Genomic DNA, 13484 nt, shown 5'->3' on the forward strand with positions numbered 1-13484 from the left:
TAATAAAGAGGACAGGTCACTGATTCAGAGTGCTCTAGAGCGCTTGGTAAACTGGCTGCAAACAAACAATATGTGTTTTGTTATGGCTTAATGTCAATGTACAGATCTGGGAACACAGAATGTAGGCCACACTTATAGGATGGGGGATTCTATCCTGGGAAGCAGCGACTGAAAAAGATTTGAGCGTTGCGGTGGCTATTCAGCTGAATATGAGCTCCCCATGTGACGCTGTGGCCAAAAGAGCTAATGTGATCCTGAGATGCCTAAACGGGAATCCTGAGTAAGAGCAGAGAGGTTACTTTACCTCTGTATTTGGCACTGATGTGACCACTGCTGGAATCCTGTGTCCAATTTTGATGCCCACAGTTCAAGAAGGATATTGATAAATTGAAAAGGGGTCAGAGAAGAGCCACAAGAAGGATTAAAAAACATGTCTGATAGTGATAGACTCAAGGCGCTCAATCTAGCTTCACAAAGAGAAGGTTAAGGGCTGACTTGATTATAGTCTGTAAGTACCTATATGGGGAACAAATATTTAACAATGGGCTCTTCAATCTAGTAGAGAAAGGTCTAACATGAGCCAATGGCTGGAAGTTAAAGTGAGACAAATTCAGACTATAAATAAGGTGGAAAAAGTTAACAATGAGAGTAATTAAGCATTGGAACAATTTACCAAGATTGGTGGTGGATTCTCCATCACTGTAAGTTTTTAAATCAACATTGAATGTTTTTTTAACAGCTCTGCTCTAGGAATTATTTTGAGGCAGTTATCTGGGCTGTGTTGTACAGGAGAACAGGCTAGATAATCGCAACAGTCCCTTCTGGCCTTGGAATCTATTAGTCTATGGGTAGAAATGGGCTCTGCCTGTTGTGTGTTTGAGGGAAAGGCATGGGGTGTAGCTTGATGGTGGAGGGGCAGTGTGTGTTTGAGGGAAATGGGTGTGCAGCATTACTAGGGTTGGGGTTGTGGGAGAGGGTTGCAAAGTGACTACTCTGCAGCCAATAGTTTCTCTGCTCTGAGTAGTGATTTGACGAGAACCAAGCCAGCTCGTCTCATTTAGGCTCCCCTGACGGAAGAAGGGGTGCTGTTGAGCAGCCCTGTGCCTTGCCAGCTTGGAGTAGGTTGTGCTGCTGACCCTTGGATCCAACTTCTACTTCAGTATGTTCTAGAGCTCCTTTCCCCCTCCCTGGCCTTTCAAAGCAGCTTCCTAACAGAACACTGACCTGTCCAAATCAGCCTCCTTTAAAGCAGCTTGTGGTGACAGTTCTCAAGCCTGTCTTGTTTTCACCTGTTCTCCCCTCCCCAACCTCTTAAGGCTTCTCCCTGTAGTCACCATGGGGGCCAGGGCCTACTCCAGGGTGTATGCATGTGGGGAAAGGGCAGCTGCCCTCGCTCGAAGGCTCTAAGCCTAGACTCAGCCAGCACAGCCCTGACTCAGGCCCTACGGTCCCATTCAAATTCTCCACCCCTCCCTAGCACTCTAGTCCAACAGTGATATTAACACATGAGGCCGCATCACCCCCAGAGACAGGTGAGGCTCATGATCTCCACTGTTCAGAGGGGAAGCTTAGGCCAAGGTTGTAGCGAGTCAGAGAGAGAGCCAGGATTGTGCCCTTTCCACAAGAACATCCTGCCACGTTAGAGTGAGGGCTTTTCTGGTGTGTGTGTGTCAATGGCTCACAACACCGTTGCTTGTGGGAAAACCCAACTCTTCTAGGCATGGCTCTGCTGCTGCCTTCATGATGTGTGGCATGGCCCAGAGGGTGTCAGCTCAGCCCAAGCTGAGCCCACTCCGCTTCCTGCTTGGACCCACTGCAGCCAGTAACTTGGGCCCTGGCTATGTGTCAAAGGGCTACAGTCCCCGTGTTTGCTGCAGCATGAGGAGAGCCTGGGATAGATAGACTAGAAAGCTGGAGTTTCTCGCACAGAAAATTCTAAGAATAGTGGTGGGGTGAGGAACCCAAAAGCCAGTAAGTCCCAAACCTTGGCTCTCCCATTTGAGGCCATGTGTAAGGGGTCTGCACTCCCTCAAAGGCACAAAGGAGATCTGGAAAGGGGGAGAGTCTCACTTAGACAAAAGATTCTACTTGTAACTTCTACTCTTGAACTTTCAGGATAACATAAGCTGGTAAAATCAGGGTCACAGCTGTCCTTGGAGCGACCTAGAGCCCCACCTAGAGCCGGACCTAGAGCCCCACAGAAAAACATCAATTCGCTCCATCCCAGAACAAATGTTTAACCGGATGTACAAGGTCAATATTTGCTGAAAGGGAAAAATCTTCAAATAAGGGGTGGTGCTGAAGGTCATGCCTGTCACTGCCTGGCAAGCGTGGGCTGGACAAGGGGCTTCATCTGTCCCATGCAGAGCCATCGGCTGGGTAGAGAGGGTATCAGCACCAACAGAAATGCTTAGCAAACCAAGGTAAGGGGCAGAGGAACTTAACTGGGGGGGGGGGGATTTGGCAATAAACTGGGGGAACTGTTCCAGTGGGGGGGCACAGTGTGAAATTGCCCTAGTGGAGGGTGTGGGGCGTAGAGAATTCAACAATGAACTGAGGGCTAGGGGCCTCATGGATTGCATGTGGGGCCAGCTGTTGGATTGGGGGGGGTTGAAATGCCCTTAAGCTCTTCACATATGATTGGCAGATGGGGGAGAAGGGCTGCAGCCCAGCTTGTCCAGGTTACTCTAGGGACTGCCTGGCAAACTGATGCTGCCCCCCAGGAATGCAGCTCTGTTTTGGGGGTGGTGCTGGGTGTTTACCCAATCAAGGAGTAGGAGAACGACCCCCACAAGACCAGGGTGAGTGCCTGAGGCTGGAGCCGGGTCCCAGAGTGGTCCAGGCCACTGCAAGTGGGCAGGGCCATGTCTGGGGCACTGGCAGGGAGCCTGGCCCCCCAAGTGTCAGGAACAAGAGTGTGGTGGTGGGAGGGGCTATGCTTGCCTGTAAAGGGAATATGTGAGTGGGGGGAAGGGGAGGGCTCTGTGCTGCAGGCCAGCTATTGAGAGGGTAACACTAGTGATCAGCTCTGACATTGCACTTCCCATCCATAACCCTCTACAGGCAGCACCTGCTGAATCCTTGCAGCTCCTTACAAGGCAGGTCAGTATCACTGTCCCCCCCCCCGGAGGCACAGAGCAGCAGAAGATGTCTCTGACCATCAGCCAGAGGCCTGTCCCTTAGCCCCAGCTTTGTGTGCATGGATGAGAGAGTGGAGAAGCTGAGCCTCTCCCTGGCTTGTGTGGGACAGATTTCATTTGGGAATTATTAGGAAACTGCAATTTGCTCTCCAGCCAAATGAGGGTGAGAGGGGTTAGAAATGCAAGTGTCCAGGAAGAATAAACTCCTGAGCACAGCTACAGCACTGCATCAGTGCTGGGTCCTGGTAAACTCTCTGGCTGCGATGCCTTGTGTTGGTCCTGGACTCCAGTGCTGCTTCAGGGACTGTTCTCTTCAGGATCATTCACCTTGCCAGCTGCTGTCTCCCTGAGTTGGTTTCCCAGCAGTTTGTGTCTATTCCTCCTGGATCCTTCTTTCCTTTCCTCTTCTTTGGGCTCATTATCTGTTGCTGTTCTCATTGTAATAATGGGCAGGCCCTGCACAGGCACCCCGGGAGCAGAGAGGACCCAGGGAGTAGCCTGTGAGTGTCACTGACAGCTTTTGTATTCCAGAAATACGGCGATGCTGCTCTGGGGTCTGCTGCTCTGCTTGTCCACTCTGCACGATAGCCCAGGGGTAAGCCACAGGCACAAAGCATTGCCTTCACCCGTCCGGCAGGGCATCTCCTCTGTCAGCACACGCTTCACCCCAGTCAGCTGGGGGCAGTGGCAGGAACAGGGCAGGCAATGCCAGGCTGGATTAGAACAGGGCTGATCTTCAAATTGCTGGCACCAGATGCTTCTGAAATCCCCAAACAGACTACAATGGAATAACCTGCCCCCAGGGGACGCTGCTTTGGCACCCGGTCAGTCAGTTGTTGGCTCCTGTCCTGACACACAAGGGCGTATAGACCTCTGTTTCTTTATCCAGTCTGATGTGACTTTGGATGTGCTCATGATCCAGATAAATACCTAATGTTTTTTAGCACCCTCCTGAACTTCAATGATATCTAGTGGCTGTGAGTTACAGGGGTTCATCAGGCATGTGATTTAAAAAAATCCTTTCATCCATTTGCCTCCTTGCTCTCATGATATAGAATTGCTCAGTCTATCTTCTATCCCAGCCACTATTTTGCATCCCTCTCTCCTGTTCCCTCTCTAAGCTAAACAGTCCCAATCTTTCCAGTCTCTCTCTAACCATTTCCATCTCCCACCTCAGGACTCCTCCACTTCTGTTACATCCATTCTACAAAGAGGTTAGAACTATCTTTGCTTCAGTCAGCTAAGAGAACCACAGGGGACATGCTTGCCTCTGGCCCAGCTTGGAGGGACGTGGCAGGAAGTGAGCCAGAGGGGAGTGATTTCCTCAGCCAAACCTGGAGGAAGCTATTTGGTATCCAACTCTGGGCCTCTTCCCTTTCCCCCAATTCTGACTCAATTCATTTCCTTCCAGTTTCCTTTGGTACATGCCCTTGAGATGGAGACTCCCCCCTGTAATGACACTGCCCAGCAGGAGAGTCCTGAGGTAAGGGGTGACAGACTCCCATATGTTGAGGTTACTCCAGGGTATTTGTAAAGCTCTACCAGCTCATGTTGGTCTAGTCCTGCCAGTGCCACCTTCAAACACATGCCAAAAATACAGGGATGTCCAACTTCATTGTGTGTAGAGACTGCCATATGCACTGCATCCCAAATATGGTCAGGCAGCCCAGCTCCAACTGACTTTCAATGGCACTTAGACACCTCACTCCCTTATGCCGGTTTGAAAACCCTAGTCTTAAGTGAGAGGCCAGCATACGGTATAGGTCAGTGGCTCTCAACCTTTCCAGATTACTGTACCCCTTTCAGGAGTCTAATTTGTCTTATGTACCCCCAGTTTCACCTAATTTAAAAACTACCTGTTTATAAAATCAGACATAAAAATACAAAAGTGTCATAGCACAGTTACTGAAAAATTGCTTACTTTCTCATTTTTAACATATAATTATAAATCAATTGGAATATAACTATTGTACTTACATTTCACTGTATAGTAGATAGAGCAGATTGTCTATATGAAATTTCAGTTTGTACTGACTTCACTAGTGCTTTTTATGGAGCCTGTTGTAAAACTAGGGAGATAACTAGATGAGTTGATGTATCCCTGGAAGGCCTCTGTGTACCCCCAGGGATACGCGTACTCCTGGTTGTGAATCACTGGTATAAGGGACAGAAACTGATGTGTAAAGAGATTGGCTGGTGAATGAATTATTTAGTCATAAAACCAATTAAGGAAATTACCAGCTGTGGGCAAGGAAGAATAGAGGCTTGTGTCTGAAACTGTGTCTGTCTTGGCTCTTACACTGTGCCCATCCCTGTGTTACCTGAGTGCCACATGGATCTGTTCAAATACACACAAGGAAACCTCTGTATGTCTCTCCCTCTCCCCCTGCTATTCTGTAGGGAGGGTTTTTGTCATTTAGGTGGAGTTACTGAGGGCCGGCTAGGTCCAAGAAGCGACCAGCGTTGTAGATGTAGAGGCTGTGACACCCACAGAGAATGCTGCAGAGATGGTGCGAGGCAGATCTGCAGTTCTAGAGGTGTGGAGAGGAGGAGAGTTCGGGGTTGATGATGCTGGAGCTACAGCCAGAAGAGGCGAAGGAAGACCTGAACAAGAAGAAAGCTAGAACTGAAGTGCAGAAGACTCCTCGTGCCAAGAGAAGGATGTTAGCTGGAGATATTTAACTGAAGGAAGCTGAGATGAAGCCATCTTTTCACTTAGCCAGGGCAGATCAAGAGAGTAGGCAGGGAGGAGTGATTGACTGCCTTGGAAGACCTTGGCTTGGCCGGTTTTCTTCAGAATAAGGCCCTTTCTATTTTCCAAGTTTGTGCTAGTGTGAAATCCTGAATAACTGCTTTCAACCTTCAGGGCCCTGCAGTGGAAAATGACACCAGCATAGAGAATCCGGAGTGGGATCCCTCAGCACAACAACTGACTAGTCAGGTAACAGAGAGGACGGGGGCGCTGGCCAGAGCTGCGGCTGATCTTCTGGCAGAGCAGTACAGGCACAAGGGGTGAGGCTGTCACTAGCTCAGCATATTCTGTCCTGGGATATATTGTGTCAACACACAGTGGCCACCTCGGCACTAATACTCCATAGTCAAAGAATACACACAAGTTTTGAGAAGGGACTGGATGCAACAGGTCCCTCATCATCCTCCCCTTTAATATAGGTCATCATCTGGTTGCTGTTATTGTCAGGGGACTTGGTCCCTCTGCTCTTCAATGTAGCTCTAATAGTAGCTGCTCAGATGTCAGGACAGTGCTGATCTTTCAGATTGCTGATCAATTCCCTCTGGGTAGCCCTCCCTCTCACTGACTACCTGTAATGCTTCATCACAGAGCATGTAGCCTGTGCCAGCTAACAAGGCACTGCTGCCTCCCCACCAGTGTGAACTGGACCCATTCGTCCCTTCCCTGTGACAAGCCACCTGCAGTCCCAGTAAAAGTGTGAGGAATGCAGCTCTGTTTCCCTGCTTTCTCTCACTGTAACATCCTTCTGTTTCCGCAAAAAGAAAAGGAGTACTTGTGGCACCTTAGAGACTAACAAATTTATTAGAGCATAAGCTTTCGTGAGCTACAGCTCACTTCATCGGATGCATTTGCAAATGCATCCGATGAAGTGAGCTGTAGCTCACGAAAGCTTATGCTCTAATAAATTTGTTAGTCTCTAAGGTGCCACAAGTACTCCTTTTCTTTTTGCGAATACAGACTAACACGGCTGCTACTCTGAATCCTTCTGTTTCGTTACAGCACTCTGAAGAGGCTGGAGCCTTAGAAGGAGATCCACAGTTTGTTCCCACCACCACTCTTCTGCCAGTAGTGGATCCAACCCTGCCAAATGCTGCAGTGTCAGATTCCACCTCTGACACCTGGGAAGACATCCATGGGCCTACACTGCCACTTCCTACCACTACCAGCACCACAAGCCCTGGGGCTGGCCTCACAAGCTCAGAGAGCCATCTTGTCACCAGGACAGTAGGAGATCACAAGCAGGTGCTGGAAGGGCAAGAAGTTGATTCCTCTGAAGAGGAGGGAGAAGGTCAAGAGAGAGGCTGTGACACGTCTCAGGAGCAGACACACAGGCTAGCAGAAGGTCTGATGAAATTCACCATCGATCTCCTGACAGAGGTCCAGCTGGAGACTAGCAGACCCAATGTAATCCTGTCTCCCCTCAGCATCACCCTGGCATTGTCCCAGCTGGCACTAGGTAAATTACTGCGTTCAAACAGCACAAGCTGTTCACCCTCTATGATGTTCCCTCTAGGAGAAGCATCCATAGCCAATGTCCAAAATGCAAACACTAAGCGGGCACCCTCCCCCCAGTGTTAATCCTCTGGCTTTATTTACTAAGGGGAATGAGGTTACGTTCACTTGAGGCTGGTCTCAGTTTCACTTGCTGGGACAGCATGGACCTAGTCAGGAGATGTTGTGGTATTGTCGCTAATGCCTTACACTCAGACCACCAGAGTCTCTCTGGGAAGACATCAGATGGAGGTGGTCAGAGTACCTGCCCTAGCCCCTCAGATATTGACACAGATCTGATGTTGCTTTTAAGGAGCAGCAAACCAGACGGAGAAACGCCTGCTGGAGGCACTGCACCTGGAATCAGTGCCCTGTCTCCACCACCTGCTGAGCAGCATTCGCAGGCAGCTCACAGGGTCCATGCTCAGAGTAGCTTCACGCGTCTATCTGCAGAAAGGTGAGAGCCAGGAATGGGGAATACCTACTGGGGTGGGTCTGTTGAATAAAACTCTCTGGGACACACACACACACTGAAGCAACTGGGCTGATAGAACACTGACACTTGCTAGTTTCCTGAAGTACTCCCTGTGGGGATGCCCTGCTATCTGGTGAGCACATCTGGCTTCACACTGCACTGTCTGACATGCTGAGCGAGTTTCATCAAGGCCAGATGACGTCATGTCAAGTTCCTTCCTTGCAGGGTTTGAGGTTAAAGAGAAATTCTTGGAGAACTCAGAGCAATTCTATGGGGCAAAGCCTGTGATCCTGTCTGGGAACAGTGAAAATGACCTCATAGCCATAAACAAGTGGATAAAGGAGGCTACTGAAGGGCAGATATCCACCTTCCTGGATCATCTCCCTGCGAGCACTGTGATGCTCCTACTCAATGCTGTCCACTTCCAAGGTGAGACTCCACAATCCCCACTTTCCAGGTTTTTCCCTCAGTGACTAGCTGGGGTTCCAGGTCCTTTCCCCACGTGAAGTAGCTGCATGTACTCAGGTGGAATCTCCTTTAATTTCTTCCCAATTTTGCTAGATCCCTCTTTTCCTTCCCCTGCATGTATGCAGCTCCCCTTGTTTAGTTTTGTCTTCAAATCCCATTACAGCGCAGCCTCTTCACTTCCTCACCTGTGCTACACGTTAACTGACCCAGGAGCCAGAACTAACCCACAGCGTCCCTGTTGCCTTGTTGGTCCTGGTCCCTGGGAGGCAGCGCATCATCTTGCTCTTCTTAGCCAGGTCACACACACTTCATTAGGTGCCCAGCAAGGTGCTCTGAGGTGCTCCTGTGAAGTACTGGCCAGGGTTTTACCCCAGCCCAGCCCAGCCCAACCTTAGCCTGGTCTTCCTCTAATTCCCTGAGGGCTGAATACCTCTGTGCTGCCAGGAGCCCGGCCTGTACTCTTGCAGGAGCTCCTTGCACTATTACTGATGCTAGCCTCCTTCCTCAATCCCTGCATTACTGGTTGCTCTACAGCTGTCTCTCTTCTCCTCCATCACTGACTTTATCCTGCACTTACAGACATTCTCTACTTCCTCCCCACAGCACCTCAATCTTCTCCCTCACAGAGGCACAGAAAGGGGATGCCATTAGGCGTTGGCTCATTCCACTGCACCACACAGCCTCTCCTGAGGATAAAGACATCCTGAACTCACAATTCTTCCTACTCTGGCACTTCCTTCTGCTCCAGTCCCCACTCACCTGTTCGCTGATGCTTTGTCAGGCACTTTCCTTTTTTTTTCATTCAGATTTGGGTTTGATTAATTACAAATTTATGGTTTTGAACAGGATTTTGGAGGCATAAGTTTGACCCCAGCCAGACTGGGCCAGATATATTCCACCTTGACGACCAGTTCATAGTTCCAGTTGAGATGATGAAAGCTCAGAAATATTCCCTGAGCTGGTTTACTCTGGATCCCCTGGAGGTTCAGGTAAGAGTCTGTCTAGGGTGCTGCCAGGCAGCTACAGGAATATCCCTTTGTTATTGCAATGCCCCCACTGTATACATGTTCTATGAGAAGAGATGAGTAATACCTGTTCACAGATGCAGGACACAGAAGTTCTTTTCAAATATCCTTTGCCTTCATTCCCTGAAAGGCTGTAACGTCTTTGCCCTCAAATTCATGGGGATGATGGACTAGATGGGACCTAATGGACCTTTTGGATAAGTCTGAGAGAAACGAAGCAACATGGAGATGGAATTCTCCCATGAAAATTGGGAGGATCTCTTCAGAACAGGGCCACTGCAGTGTAAATGCAGTTCATTTTACAGGGTGAATTTTGTGTTTCTCATATCTTTGGTCTCCAACTGCCTTGTGGATAAATACTGGCTCTGAGCATTAGCCCTATCTATTCCAGTCTGACCTCTATCTCCCTGGGATAAATAGCCACTCCACTCCCACCATGCTGCCCTCCTCCCCCTGGCTAATTGTTCTATTGAAAAATCAGCACCAAGGGGAAGTATCCCTTTCTGAGCCCTCATTGGCTTTGCTTGGCTGTTTCCTATTCCACCAGTTCTTCTGATTGGTTTGTTTCCAGGTAGCCAGGTTTCCCTTTAAGGGCAACATGAGTTTTGTGGCCATTGTCCCAAACCAGTTTAAGTGGAACGTCTCCCAGGTGCTGGTGAACCTCAGCCATGACAAGCTGCACAGCCGTTTCCTCAAGGAGAAGCCCACCATGGTAAAGATGCCCAAACTGCATGTAGATTACCAGCTTGAACTCAACCAAGTCCTCAGCCAACTAGGTAATGCCCATGGTGGGGTTTGCACAGATGAATGGGTTGGGCTGATTGCAGTTATCTGTGCACTGAAGCTCAGAACTGATCTCCTTGCTCCAGGCAACTTCAAAGACCGTGTAACTCTTTACTCTTCTCCCTGTTCCTGCCCTTTGCTTTTTTAGCACCAGCCTTTTCTCTGCCCACCCCGCAAAAATGTGGCCACTGTTAGTCTGAGAGCCTTCTTCACTGAAGTTCCTGTAGCTGTCTCTCCCTATCTTCCCCTCCTTCAGCTCTCTATCTCACTTCCAAACTCAGCTGTGACCACCTTTCCCCTGCCTGTTACCTCAATTTATTTTCCCTTGATGTTAGAATGTATGAACTGCTAAGACAACCATGCTTCTCAGTGACAATGCAGATCACAAAGCCCAGAACAAAGTGTGTGAGAACTAAGGACAAAACAGTCTTTGTTAAGAGGATCCGGACCAGGTTATGAAATGGACTTCCAGATGAGATTAGGCAAAAACAGAGTATGAGTGTGTTTAGGAAATGCAGCAGAACCTTCCTCATGGACAAAACATTTCCAGCATAGCAGGAATGACATTCACCACAAAGCTCCCAATCTACTCTAGCACCCTTCAGAAAACAAAATCTGCAACCAACCAATCAACACTAAGCAGCAAACAAAATATACCCCACCAGAGCTTCCCCCCCACTAGGGAGAAATGCCAGAGACTCTATGAATTCCACTAGGGACATCACTGTTTCTATTGATTTTATGTGGAAGGTGCTCAGATACCATGCTGTGGGCAGCAGTATAAAGCCCTAGGATATGATCAGTCCATATGAAAGCTGTGTTTGTTTGACACTTGCAGATTTCCATACAGGGAGGGATTGGTAAATCTGGCCAGAGTGCACTTTTCCTTCCTCTGCCTGTCCAGTCCCTGGTGTTGTGTATAGAATACAGAGATACAGGCTGTTGCTGCCTCTACAGCAAAGGTTCTCAAACTGGGGGTCAGGACCTCTGGGAGGTTTGTGAGCTGTCAGCCTCCACCCCAAACCCTGCTTTGCCTCCAGCATTTATAATAGTGTAAATATATAAAAAAGTGTTTTTAATTTATAAGGGAGGGTTGCACTCAGAGGCTTGCTATGTGAAAAAGATCACCAGTACAAAAGTTGAGAACCACTGTTCTACAAGGATAAAATGAATGTCTGAGCCAATGGCATGCCATGGCACCGAACTAGTGAGTAGACAGGCTTCTGTTTGACCCCAATTTGATTTCTATTTAGGCCTCAGGGAGTTGTTTTCAGCCCCAGACCTGCAGAAGATCACAGATGAGCCTCTCTTTGTATCCAGCATCCAGCACCAGTCCACCCTGGAGCTTGCAGAAGATGGTGTGGAGGCATCAGCTGCCACCAGTGTCATGATGTCTCGTTCACTCTCCACTTTCAGCCTCAACCAACCCTTTCTCTTCATCATCTTTGAGGAGACAACGGGCATCCCACTCTTTGTGGGCAGCATCCAGAACCCCAACCCCAACGCTGCCAAACAGAGAAAAGAGCCACAGGACTTGCCTAACCTGAAAAATGCCATCAAAAATAGTATCCCCAAATAAGGGAGGAGCAGTGCCTAGGAGTTCTGGGACTGCTGCATGTGAGACCTCTGTAGCAGGGTCTCTCTCCCTTGAGCAGGCTTCCATCAGAAGCCCTTCTGCCCTATCCCAGCTCTGGCAGGGCTCTCTCTAGACCTCCTCAGCACCACTCTTGAGCAGCAGTGCTGGGTACCTCATTGTCTTGAATACTTGTTAGCTTCTGACAATGTCTCTATGCAATTGGACAAAGACAAGAGGTGTAAAAGCTGCTCTTCCCTCTGAGCCCCTGATGCACATTCCTTGATCAGGACATTGACCAAACAGCAGGACTTGCTTGTCACTATACAGGCAAATGGCAGCTAAATCAAATTGATTTGCAGCCAGTTGCCTTCCCTGGGATGTGAGTCTCAGCTACTATTTCTGATAAAGGTTCTGCCTAGAACATTCCTGCCTCTGTACCCCTGGGTACTGGGATTTGCTGGGTGTGTGCACAAGGGAGGGGTTTCATTTCTATCGCTAGCACCAGCCCTTCACCTGGGATTTTGGAGGCATCTTTTGTAAAGTGTTTTTTTAGTAATTTTTATGTTGGCAGAATAATAAAGAGTAAAACAGAAGATGTTGGCTGAGTTGTCATCTTGAGAGATACCCGGCAGAGACTGGAAAGTGGCATAGCAAGGCAGCAAACAGGTGGAGTAACTGCAAAGACTGGGGGAAAAAAAATTACTGGGGCTTGACCGAAGGATGGAAGGTCCTCAAGGGTCTCATGAGAAGTAAGCAGTCCTTTCTCCTTACTCCAACTCACACCACCAGAATGAGGAGCCACAGGATGAGATTAATGGCTAGTAAATATGGAACCACTAAAAGGACATTGCCTATTCCCCTTTGGAAATCTCAGCTGAACATACCAGAGAATCCACTAGTGTGGGTGGATACAAAGAGAGGGGAGATCCAGTCTGATGCCATAGGGTCTGAGCTGAATGCTGTAGGGGTCAGGAAGGAAGTTTCCCCATTAGCAGCATAGCACAACTGGCTGGTCTTTGCCTTCCTCTGAGGGAGAAATTGGTATTTGGCATTGCCAGCTGGCAGGCTACTGGTTTCAATGGATCAGTGGTGTAATCTGGTCTGGCACATCTTACGTGTGACTTGTTCTCCTATGTTGGGTACTTCTGAGCCTGCAGAAAAATGTTACAGGAGTTTGACATCTTCCGGGACATGACTGCATCTCCTTGGGGTCAGAGTCACTTCCTTCCATCAGTACAGGGATGGTGTTCACCTTGAGGTTCACTTCTGAGATAGGTACAGTTCCCTGGATCCCTGCTCTAAAATAATTCAGCATGTCTGACCCAAGCAGCAAAGACTGATGGTTTTGGGGAAAGCAACCCCCACCACAGCAACTTAAGCTGTGTTATGTTAGTCTTGCTAGTTTTGGTGTTTCTGTAGCAATTAATAGTGAATGTCTACATGCGGACAAAGGGAATTTAGAACCACTCTTTGTTGGTAGATTCTGCTTCTCATTGCTTCCAGGAAGCCATTCTAGGGTATGTCTACAGTGCATCTGGGAGCGAGCTTCCCACCTAATCCATAGACCTGGGTTAGCAGGGCTCACAGTAGTGAGCTAAAGGTAGCTGTGTAGACAGGGTGGCTTGGGCTCTGAAGCCCACCCTCCTCCCACAGGTTTCAGAGCCCAAGCTGCAACATCTACACAGCTATCTTTAGCACACTACCGTGAGCCCTGCTAACAAAAGTCTCTTCACCTGAGCTGAGGGACTCACTCCCAGACACCATGTAGCTATAC

General features: G+C 48.8%; 1 protein-coding gene across 3 annotated transcripts; it reads left to right on the forward strand.

Moving 5' to 3' along the window:
• The first annotated feature begins 1579 nt into the window (after positions 1 to 1579).
• Positions 1580 to 13135, forward strand: SERPINF2 (serpin family F member 2). Of its 3 annotated transcripts, XM_038376267.2 has the most exons (11): positions 1580 to 2423; positions 3064 to 3102; positions 3672 to 3735; positions 4552 to 4623; positions 6007 to 6081; positions 6892 to 7348; positions 7697 to 7840; positions 8084 to 8287; positions 9173 to 9315; positions 9923 to 10127; positions 11388 to 13135. In XM_038376267.2, exons 1-11 carry the CDS (start codon positions 2308 to 2310, stop codon positions 11711 to 11713), a joined length of 1845 nt encoding a protein of 614 aa, XP_038232195.1. In that variant the 5' UTR covers positions 1580 to 2307; the 3' UTR covers positions 11714 to 13135. The 3 variants fall into 3 exon arrangements, with proteins under 3 accessions (XP_038232195.1, XP_043355106.1, XP_043355107.1); XM_043499171.1 differs by lacking the exon at positions 3064 to 3102; XM_043499172.1 differs by lacking the exons at positions 3064 to 3102; positions 3672 to 3735 and having other exon boundaries at positions 2372 to 2423; positions 11388 to 13134.
• Positions 13136 to 13484: the final 349 nt, after the last annotated feature.

This window comes from Dermochelys coriacea, chromosome 17 (assembly GCF_009764565.3).
Source record: "Dermochelys coriacea isolate rDerCor1 chromosome 17, rDerCor1.pri.v4, whole genome shotgun sequence".
NCBI classification, from domain to species: domain Eukaryota; kingdom Metazoa; phylum Chordata; order Testudines; family Dermochelyidae; genus Dermochelys; species Dermochelys coriacea.

What these genes read in the sequence shown, in the direction of transcription:
- SERPINF2 (XM_038376267.2), top strand. Translation starts at nt 2,308, where the DNA reads ATGCCTGTCACTGCCTGGCAAGCGTGGGCTGGACAAGGGGCTTCATCT. An exon ending in TGCAGCTCCTTACAAGGCAG is followed by an intron (nt 3,103 to 3,671) that starts GTCAGTATCACT and finishes TTTGTATTCCAG; the next exon opens with AAATACGGCGATGCTGCTCT. An exon ending in ATTGTCCCAGCTGGCACTAG is followed by an intron (nt 7,349 to 7,696) that starts GTAAATTACTGC and finishes GTTGCTTTTAAG; the next exon opens with GAGCAGCAAACCAGACGGAG.